This window comes from Myotis davidii, unplaced genomic scaffold, assembly GCF_000327345.1.
Source record: "Myotis davidii unplaced genomic scaffold, ASM32734v1 scaffold1439, whole genome shotgun sequence".
Classification (NCBI taxonomy): domain Eukaryota; kingdom Metazoa; phylum Chordata; class Mammalia; order Chiroptera; family Vespertilionidae; genus Myotis; species Myotis davidii.
Genome location: NW_006292342.1, coordinates 250919 through 261336, shown reverse-complemented (window position 1 = coordinate 261336; position 10418 = coordinate 250919). Strand labels below are relative to the sequence as shown.

Below are 10418 nucleotides of genomic sequence, written 5' to 3'. Positions count from 1 at the left end.
AGGCCCCCCAGGTCCCGATGTGCCCTGGCCCCAGCCCCTCTTCCTCCCCTGCCACCGCCCAAGTCCTCAGCCGCTCCTCTGCTCCTCGGAGGGGGTTGTAACAGTCTGCCTCCGGCCTTGTGCCAGCGCCCAGATGCCCCGGTGGCCTGCCCCTGCCTCCATGCCAGGGAGACCCTATCCTGGCGATTGCTCCGGATGATTACAGCCAGCCCGCGGGTCCCCGCACGGCTGTCCCAGGGCGCTTCCTGGCCAGTCCTCTGGCCTCGGTCCTGCCTTTTCCAGCTCCTGGTTTGGGCATCACCCCAAAGCTCCCCTTTTAGCTTGGGCACTCCTGCCCCTCCACTTCATCCCTCTCCCCACGCTGCCTCTCACAGACAAATGCGTCACCAGCGAGCTCCTCAAGGGGATCCCTTTGGCCACTGGCGACACGAGCCCAGAGCCCGAGCTACTGCCAGGAGGTGAGTGACAGCCTCCGCTCCATCCCTGGCCCACCGCTCGCCCTAACCACCTTCCCTCCTAACCCCCATGGCCGAGGGCTCAGTTCCTCTCGCCTCCTCCCCTGTTCCAGCTCCACTTCCGGCACCCAAGGAGGTCATCAATGGGAACATCAAGACAGTAACCGAGTACAAGATAGATGAAGATGGCAAGAAGTTCAAGGTGAGGCTGGGTGAGGAGGTGGGGCCCTCGGACCAGGGGCGGGTGGTATGTGTTGGGTGGGCTGGTGACAGAGGTGCCCTGGGCCCAGGAGCCTTGAGGCACAGGAAGCCCACCCCTCTCCTCTCCCATGCAGATTGTCCGCACCTTCAGAATCGAGACCCGGAAGGCCTCAAAGGCAGTTGCCAGGAGGAAGGTAAGACCCTGCTCCTTCCTGGTCTTGGGGGTCCCTAAGGGCTGACTCAGCGGAATGAAGAATTCTTTTTCCCACTGCCTTTGTTTTCAGAAGGGAAAAGTGTAACTGGTTTACCTATTTTATTGGAGAACTGAGGCCCAGGGATGTTGGCACTCTGTTGGTCCCCAAAAGTCCAGGCGTGGGTGAGGTTGTTTCTTACTCTGCTTGGCTTCTCTACCAGGAGGAACAGAGTCAGGAGCTCCCCTGAGGTGGTCGCAGCAGCAGAAGCGAGAGCAATCAATAGATTTGGCACAGTTACCTTCACACTTTGTGCCAGACCCTGCCATAGGCTTTGTAGGAGGAGTTTTCTCCTTTGACCCCCATAGCAACACAGGGAGGTGGGGAGCGTTTGTGGTCCCCACCTTGTAAGGGAGGAAGCTGGGGCTCAGGTTGTTTAGCCCAAGGCCCCTCAAGTCTGAGTGACCCTTGCATCCCTCTTGAGCATCACTCCCTGTTGGGAGCTGGTCCACCACCTGCGTGGCCCCCTAGGAAGTGCTGACTGTGTAGCTGTTTCCCCCTGAGCTTCGTTTGCTCATTTAAAACATGAGGCTTGCCGAAACCGGTTTGGCTCAGTGGATTGAGCATCAAAAAAAAAAAAAAAAATAAATAAAACATGAGGCTGAGAGCTGCCCCTGGAGCTGACATGAAACTCGGGTCTGGCACGCATTTGGAGAGGGTGGAGAATGGGACTTAAGGCCAAGACACCCTGAAAGGGGCTCCTGTGGGTCCTGGGTCCAGAGGGGAGGGCCTCCCTGCTCTGCCCTTGTCCTGACCTGTCCCCCACTCTGCCCTGAGCCCAGAACTGGAAGAAGTTTGGGAACTCAGAGTTTGACCCACCAGGACCCAATGTGGCCACCACCACGGTCAGCGATGATGTGTCCATGACTTTCATCACCAGCAAGGAGGTAAGTGGGCAACAGGGCGGGGTGGCGGTCGCCAGGTTGGTGGTGGTGATGTGGCTTCCCCCTCTGAGCTGCCTTCGTCTGCCCCGCCAGGATCTGAACTGCCAGGAGGAGGAGGACCCGATGAACAAGCTCAAGGGCCAGAAGATCGTGTCCTGCCGGATCTGCAAGGGCGACCACTGGACCACCCGCTGTCCCTACAAGGACACGCTGGGGCCCATGCAGAAGGAGCTGGCTGAGCAGCTGGGCCTGTCCACCGGCGAGAAGGAGAAACTGCCTGGAGGTGACGGGGCCTGGGGGTGTGGCTGGCAGGTCAGGGAGGAAGTGGGGTGGGGAGGTGCTGTGTGTGAGTCCTAGGTTGTCACCTAGGCTGTGCCCCTCACCTCTGATCATCGTCCACACTGCAGCCTGAGCTCTGCGAAGGCTGTGGTCACAGTCCCTGTTTCTGTGTGTGAGAGAGACTAGCAAGGTGGCTGCTGTGACTGCTGGTGGTGTCACCTGTCGCTTCCTTTTGGGGGCTGTGAGAATCACCCGTGTGCATCCTGTGTGTATAACTGCAGTGTGCATGATTGGGAGGTGGTGGACCGCTGTATGTGAGACTTGCCCCCTGTGATTCTGCTGATTTTGTGATGGTCCTGACTTGAGTGTGCCGTGTCTGTCCACCATGGACACGGCTGCCACCTGTGCGTGTTTTTGTGCGTGCACACGCACACCTATGAGTAGTCTCACACCTGACTGTCCATAGTCCACATCCTTCAGCGTGATTTGCTGATGGTGAGTTTGAGTTTGCACAAGTCTCCATCTGGCTTGTGTGTGCGGCATACTTGTTTACTGACGTGTGTGGGACCCAGCGACTGTCCTGCCCCATGTGCTCGTGTTCCCCTGTGTCGGCCCAGGCGGGCATTCCTCCAGCTCTCAACCCTGTGGGCTCCTCAGACCGTATTAACACCTATGGCTTCTTGCTTTGTGTGCTGCTGGTTTCCTGGATGTGACCTTTATGTTATGGCCACCAGGTCTCTGAGGGACCGACCGGATGCCTGGGGCTTTGACAGACAGCACCTGGGTGGGTCTGTCCCTCTGCTGTGCTAGGGTGAGGCCTCACCCGACTGTGCTTTTGGTTTCCAGAACTGGAGCCTGTGCAGGCGGCCCAGAGCAAGACAGGGAAGTACGTGCCACCAAGCCTGCGGGATGGGGCCAGCCGCCGTGGGGAGTCCATGCAGCCCAACCGCAGAGGTGAGGCAGTGAGGGCACCCTGCTGATGGCCCATGGGTAGGCACCTCCCAGCACCCAGTGATTATCCCGTGGGTGGGGCCCGAGCTGGCCCGGCCGCTCACACCTCCTTCTCCTTGCTCGATGCCCAGCCGATGACAATGCCACCATCCGCGTCACCAACCTGTCAGAGGACACCCGTGAGACAGACCTGCAAGAGCTCTTTAGACCCTTCGGCTCCATCTCCCGCATCTACTTGGCGAAGGACAAGACCACCGGCCAGTCCAAGGTGGGTTGGTGGCCATGAGTGGGGAGGGGTCCTCCGTCTGGCTGAGCCCTGAACTCCCTTTTTTCTCCTCTTCCCCAGGGCTTTGCCTTCATCAGCTTCCACCGCCGTGAGGACGCTGCCCGCGCCATTGCCGGAGTGTCCGGCTTTGGCTACGACCACCTCATCCTCAACGTTGAGTGGGCCAAGTAAGACCCCTCCCCTGCCCCATCACCATGTGACAGCTGACACAGCCCCACACCAGTTGAATAATTGCCAAGCCTGTTGTGAGGTGCAAGTCATTTATTGTCCTTTATCTCGAGGAGGGGCCATTGCCATCCAGGGTCAGGCTGGTCACTGCTGGTTGAGCTCCATATGTCCTGCCCCACCCCCACTGAGCCCCCAGTTTTGTGCAGGGCAGGAGGGGGGTGGCGGTTGGGACTCCCTTTGGGGCCTGTAGCCCCCACACTTTACACTCCCTTCTCATCACTCCTGTCTTCCTCTCTAGGCCATCCACCAACTAAACCAGCTGTTACTGCTGCTTGGCACCTAGCCCCAGGACCCTGTGTCGACAGAAGGCGACCTCCAAAAGCAGGGAACTCCAAGGGCAATAAAAAGGCTCCAATTGCCCTATGTGTGTCCTGTTTATACATGAATATCACCCACTTGTGGCAGGTGGGGGCAGCCCTCCCCTTTCCCCTGCGCGTGGTTAGTGCTGGGGGCAGAACTCTTGCCTGTCTGGTCTGAGTGCTTGCTGCTCCCATGACAGGCCTCTGGGGAAGTGGTTTGACCCCTGCTGTGCTCTCACCTGTTCGGCTGCTGGGCTCCAGTGCCTTGTGGGGAGGAGGCTCAAAATAAGTCAGGTCATGGGCTCAGCTCAGGGGACGGGGGCCCCAAGGTTTTGGTGTCTGTGGCAGTGAGGGGCAGGGGTTGGCTGGAGCTCTCAGCATTCTCTGAGGCCCGGCCCTCCTTGCAGCCAAGGCAGCATTGGTGGCAGCAGCCTATGCTGGGTGCTACAGCCATGTAGAGCAGCGGGTGGATGCAGATGGCCAGGGGCACAAGACCCCGCGTCACCTGGTGGCCCACATAGGACCCCAGGTCCAGTGCCTTCACAGCCTGAGTCTCGTCCACAAAGGACGGGCAGCGGGCTCTCCAGCGCTGCCGGGCAGACACGTTGATCACACGCGTGACAAAGTAGGGCAGATAGGAACCAGCATAGAGCACCACACCACTGGCCACCAGTACCACCACATGCATTTTCTCGGCTGCCGTCATGCCGTGGCTGCGGAGCACGGCCCGCCCAAGGGCGCCATAGGCTGCCAGGGTGAGCAGCAGCGGCAGGCCACAGCCCAGTGCCATCAGCACCAGGCTATAGGCTGTGTAGGCCTTGAGCTGGTTGTCACTCGCAGTCCCCAGGCACTTGATGCAGGCCTCAGGCCTGGACACGGAGCAGCGGCCTTCTTGCTGTGGTGTCGTCAGGTGGGAGAAGCTGAGTGTGGGTGCAGCCAGCAGGGCCGCCAGCACCCAGCCCGCGGCACTAATGGCCCAGGCATGCTTGGGACGCAGGTGACTGCGGGTGAAGAAGGGGTGGACGACACCCAGGTAGCGGTTGAGGCTGATGCAGGTGATAAAGATGATGCTACCCAGCGTGTTGCAGATGAAGAGGAACCGCTCCAGGCGGCACATGGCCTCCCCATAGCGCCAGTGTTTGGGTGGGTAGAAGTAGGCAGCCAGCGGGGGCAGTGTCAGGGCGTAGAACAGATCGCTGACAGCCAGCTGGGCTGAGAAGATCACAGCTGGGTGCCACGGACGCTGCTCCCTTGTGCCGAAGCGGTACAGGGCCAGGCTGTTGCCAGCCACGGCCACCAGGAACTCGGTCACCAGAATGGGCCACAGGAAGCCTTCCTGGAAGCCACTGAGGATTCGGTCAGCAGCTGCCGAGACGTTGGCTGGGCAGGGTGGGGCACCTGCGGGCAAGGGTGTAGCTGAGTGAACCCGGCCCCCCACCTCGCTGAGCACAGCCTCTGCTCCCAGAGCCGCGTGGTGCTGTGGATCAGTCCCGAGTACCTGTTGTGCACCAGGCCTGCATGACCCCTAAGAGGACTTTTGATGAGTCCAGCTCCTTTCTATGGAGGGGATCGGGCCCAGAACGGTCAGAAGCCAAGTTCCCTTGGCTCCCTTGGGGTCCCGCACCTTGAAGAAAACCAGGGGGAATTGTTGCCCTCAAAGAACCCATGTAAACTGGAAATAATGGCTGGGAGCCATCAGGACTGGGATGGAGAACAGGAGTCAGGGGAGCCTCAGGCCTCACTGCCATCCACCAGCAAGCACCCATCTTCAGTATCTGTCACCCTTCACACACCTGTGTCCAGCCCATGTCATCTCCTGTCTGGACCAACAGTAGCCTGGGCCCAGGTCTCCCGGCTCCGCTCACCTGATCTATTCTCCGAGCCTCCAGAGGGCGCCTGTGAGCACCTATCAGGGCCCCTGCCTCTGCTCAGAGGCCACTCTAGGGGTCCCCCCTTCCTGGGAGGAAAAGCCAGTGCTTGCCTCATCCCACAAGGCCCTGAGGGAGGTCTGGCCCCCACCCACTGGCTTTCATCTCCTCTCCCGGCGACCTCCAGTCTGCTTCCTGGTTGTTTCTTAGGCACATGTGCCTCAGGGCCTTTGTGCTGGCGGCTCTTTGAGTCACAGACCTCCTGAAGGCTCAGTCTTCCTCTAGTCCCAACCACCCTACATTTCCACTGCACCCCATAGTCCCCTTTCCTGCTAATCTTCTCTCAAAACAGTCTATAGCTGTGATCACTGTTTAAGTAAAATCCCCAGGAACAAGTCCCTTCTGAAGGGAGGGTGTGCAGACCTCCCTCACCAGACTGTTTCCACCCTCTCACTTCTGCCTTCCTGTTCTAGTTCTCGGCTTCAGACGTGCTTACACCATCCCCACTCCAACCTCCACCCCAAGCCCGGGGTACACAGGGGCCAGGGGCCAGGGGCCAGGGCCCCGGGCCCTGTGCTCCTCCTCACCTGAGATTGTGTCCGCCATGGCCCTCGCCCTGCCTTTGGGGCTCCTGCCTACAATGTGTCCCGGTCCCACCCGCCGTGAGCAGCAGCCTGTTGGCCACTCCCTCCACAGGTCCACCCACCGCCCACACAGTCAGATCTTGTTGAGCCAGCCTTTTGCACACTTCCTTCCTCATGGCGCTCTAGACCTGGCCTGGCAGGCAGGAAACCTCCGTCTGAGGGAGGTTGGGAGGAGCCCAGGACCCAGACCAGACCAACAACCATGATCAAATCTGAGCTCCACACTCGCATGCTACACGTCCAGGCCCAACTCCCAGCCTCTGATCCCCTCATCCCAACTGCAGCCTCTGACTCATGGGAAATCAGTGTTTATTAGAAGGTTGGGGAACCAGCTCCTTTATGAAAGGAAACTGAGGGCTGCACCTGGACACCCAGGCAGGAGCCCAGGGCAGCATCTCTGGGGCCCCAATCTGGGGCATTTCACCCACTGCTCAGGTTCAGCCTCAGGCCACTCTCTTAGGTGGCTGTGCTCGGCCTCGGCCATAGTTCTGAACAGCCCCTCGAGGCCCTAGCTTGGCTTGGGTCCCCCAGGGCCTGCCCTTGGCTTTTGGAGGCCTGTGGTCACTGCCACGGTCTGGCCTCCGCTGCTTTAACCGCTGCTTCTTGCTTGGAGGCCTAGGGGACCGTCTCCGCTGGGCCTTTGGGAACATGTCTGTGAAGAAAGATGGTGTCAGGGTCACCTGGGCAGGGACAGGTCCAGTGCCCGGCTGCACTGATCTCTGCCCAGCACCTTCGTCAGGCTCCTCGCCCACTGCTTGGCGGAAGTACTCAGCTTCATCCTCCTCCTCCTGCTGGCCAGCCCTCTCTGCCTCTTCGGGGGCCCCAGGGTCCTCAGCATCGCTATCCTCATCAGCCTCTGCCCGTGCCCGCTTCATGCCCGCCAGGCTCTTCTTCCTGGAGGAGAGGAGTGGTGGTCAGTGTAGCAGCCTGCACCAGGGACCTGCCCCACCTGCCGACCACACACCTGTGGGCCTCTCGCTGCTCCTGCTTACGCTGGACATTCTGGGCCTGCTGGTCCTGCCTCTGGGCCTTGAGCCGCAGCTTCTCCTCCTTGGCTGCCAGTATGGCCTGCAGCTCCTCCTCTGTCTTGTGCACTTAGAAAGAAGAAACGGTTCACCAAGATCCAGGTGTGCCCACTGCACCTAACAGCCCTCCTTGGGGGGCCTCAGACCCCAGGCCCTGTGCCCGCCAGCCCTGACCTCACCGAAACTATGGAAGAGCACGTTCCCCTCCCCGACACCCTCCTGAATCTTGATAAGCTGCAGCGTCATCCGAGGTCCGATCTGGAGGGACATGGAGGAAGAGTCAGTCCTTCTGCAGGGCTGGGGCTGCTGGAGAAGTCACCTCAGCCACTGGGCCTCACCTCAGTAAGCCGCACAGCGCTCTGCTGGGCCCGCATGTTGCCGCGCCCTGCGATGGCCTGGGGTAGCTCCGTAATGTTGTGTTCGCCATCGGGCTCTGCCTCACTCTCTGACAGTCCCGCACCCCTGTGCCAGGGACACACAGCTCAGCAGGGAGCCCCAGGCTCCTGGGGTCCCCTAGACCCGTGGCCGGCAAACCATGGCTTGTGAGCCAGATGCGGCTCTTTGGCCCTTGAGTGGCTCTTCCACAAAATACCACGTGCGGGCGCACATGTACAGCGGATTGAAGCTTTGTGGCCCGTGCGCAGAAGTCGGTATTTTGTGGAAGAGCCACACTCAAGGGGCCAAAGAGCCGCATGTGGCTCACGAGCCGCAGTTTGCCTCCCACTGCCCTAGACCATGGCAGCCTCCCATTCTGCCCCTTCCTCACGTGGCCAACAGCTCGCTGATGTCCTGCAGGCGGCTCATATTGGGGAACTTCTCTTGGAGAAGCTTCTTCATCCCACGACTTGCGCCCACAGGGACCACTTTGATGCTACTGCAGAGGCCGGAGTGAGTGAGGTGGGGGGTTAGGGGTCACAGAGTCAGGGGCCAGTCTTACCCTCTCCCATTTTCACGGTGCGTCAGGGCGTTTACTTTGAGACTGAGCAATCACGGAGTCTCAGGGACAGCACTGTCATCAGCCGCACACGGAGCAGCACAGCCCGCCTCCCCTGCCTCTGTACTCACTAGTGGCGGAAATCCAGATCCTGGGTGTCAGGGTTGTAGTTGATGAGAAGGCAGCGCTTGATGGTATTCAGGTTCACCTGGGAAGGGGCACGGCGCCATGTCAGTTGCCTTTAGGCCTCACTGCGTACTGGAGGCCAGGCCAAGCCCTGCAGGGACTGATGGGGCTGCAAGTAGTGCCCACGGACTGCTGGCTAGAAACCTGGTTCCTGCCCACCAAGGCCGCCCACTCCCACTCCCCGATGATCATCTCCAACAAGCAGAATCTGAGGCCCACTGGTGCCAGGGCTTAGGAACTGTTGCCTATAACTAACCTCAGACTAGTAACCTCACTTGTCAGCCTCTGTTCCCCTAACACAACGTACACTGCTTAAACTAGCACTCAAGAAAGCACCATTGGCGCCAAAACCGGTTTGGCTCAGTGGATAGAGCGTCAGCCTACGGACTGAAGGGTCCCAGGTTCGATTCTGGTCAAGGGCACATGCCCCGGTTGCAGGCTCGATCCCCAGTAGGGGGTGTCCAGGAGGCAACCGATCCATGATCGTCTCTCACTCCCCCTTTCTGTCTGAAATCAATGAAAATATTTTTTTTTTTAAAAAAAGCAAGCACCATTGGCGTTTTCCACCTGCCATATGGGAAGGCCGTTCAAAGGGAGTCCCATGACACAGAATGCAAGTGAGACTTGACCTTGGGAGTCAGAACTCTCAGCCTCAGTGCTGGGAGGTGAGGACTGAGCAGTCACCTAGGCCCGTGTGGTACCTGCGACCTGCCCCATCCACCCACACCTGCCACCACGCAGGTCCTGCTCACCTTGTGCACGTTGATGGAGGGGAACAGGTTCTGGAACATAGTAGCCATGAGCTTCACGTGCATGCCCAGGGGGCCGAAGCTGTTGAGCACCAGGAGGGGAGGATGGGTGAACTGCTGCTCATGCATGCGGTGGCGGCGCAGCGAGGAGACCACGTCACGTGTCAGTGTGTACTGCAGGGCGGGGCGAGGAGGGGGTGACCACCAGCCACGCATGGCGGGCGTCATTCCCCACCCCCAGCTCCTACCCCACATGGTTCTCACCTCTGAGCCTTACCTTGTTGACCCGGAAAGTTAAGGTGGGGCCTCCTGGGAGGCGCATCAGCTTCTACAAAGAAAGGATCAATGAGGGTGGAGGCATCCAGGTGGGGAGCAGGAGTGGGAACCTTTGCCCCATCTCTTCAGAGCGTTTACTTTGAAGCCAGAATCATGGCAGCTCAGAGGCACATGGGTTCATCAAGAGAGCTGGGGGAGAAGGAGGGTGTGGGGGAGATGGGTGCAGGAATCCACTCACAAAGTAGATATTAGTCTCCGTTTTGCTCAATATCAGGAAATGCGTGACCCCAAGGGGCCCAGCCACTGCCACACAATCCTTCAGAGAATTTTTCTTGCGTATCTGGATATTAGAGGGGGAAAAAAGGAAATGATCAAAGACATTCCTCTTTTGAGCAAAGACTCTAAGCTGAAGCTGTTATGCCCTCTCTTGCATCTAATTTTTCTGAAAAGGGGGTGAGGGGAGTGGCCTGCCCTTGGCCTCGCCTAGAGCACTGTCTCGCCCAGAGAGCTGCCTCTGTCCTTGCTTACCGAGCGTCGCCCCCTTTGGCAAATGAGCCAACAGACGCCCAGCGAGGTTTAAAACGTAACTTGCTGCAGGCCTCTGAGAGAAGTCAAGTTTCCAACGCAACTTCGCTGATTCCAGAGTCCCCTCTTAACCACAAACTCCAGGTACCCGGCCACGCCCTAAGCTGAGCGCGTTCATGCCCCGCAAAGCTGAGGCAGGGACGATGGTCCCCGTAAGGGGCCCTTTCTCTAGCCGAGGACAATGAGGCCCCGCGAGGCTGGCGGCACCCTCGCACCCTCAACCGCCGGTGGAAGTGGGCTGGAGGGTGCAGACCTGCAGGCGGGTGGCGGTGAGCGGCTCCATGACCCGCCGGAGGTCCAGGCTGAGCTGCCGGACG

General features: G+C 59.6%; 2 protein-coding genes across 2 annotated transcripts in view; one reads left to right on the top strand and one right to left on the bottom strand.

The window, feature by feature from the left end:
• Positions 1–3895, top strand: part of EIF3G (eukaryotic translation initiation factor 3 subunit G) — a 4234-nt gene extending 339 nt beyond the window's left edge. Inside the window, exons 3-11 of the mRNA XM_006765745.2 lie at positions 375–458; positions 569–657; positions 791–850; positions 1690–1794; positions 1885–2074; positions 2917–3024; positions 3153–3289; positions 3368–3474; positions 3774–3895. Of these exons, the coding sequence (XP_006765808.1) occupies positions 375–458; positions 569–657; positions 791–850; positions 1690–1794; positions 1885–2074; positions 2917–3024; positions 3153–3289; positions 3368–3474; positions 3774–3789 (896 nt within the window). The 3' untranslated portion in view covers positions 3790–3895. The remainder of the gene's footprint in view (positions 1–374; positions 459–568; positions 658–790; positions 851–1689; positions 1795–1884; positions 2075–2916; positions 3025–3152; positions 3290–3367; positions 3475–3773) is intronic.
• On the bottom strand, positions 3554–10417 carry LOC102767034 (suppressor of SWI4 1 homolog; the record flags this gene model as incomplete). The annotated part of the gene is made up of 12 exons (XM_006765818.2): positions 3554–5232; positions 6915–6998; positions 7077–7240; positions 7311–7440; positions 7551–7629; positions 7710–7833; positions 8138–8245; positions 8437–8513; positions 9244–9414; positions 9518–9568; positions 9755–9856; positions 10355–10417. Coding segments are annotated over 12 exons (2256 nt in total), but the record flags the coding sequence as incomplete, so codon positions are not given.
• Position 10418: the final 1 nt, after the last annotated feature.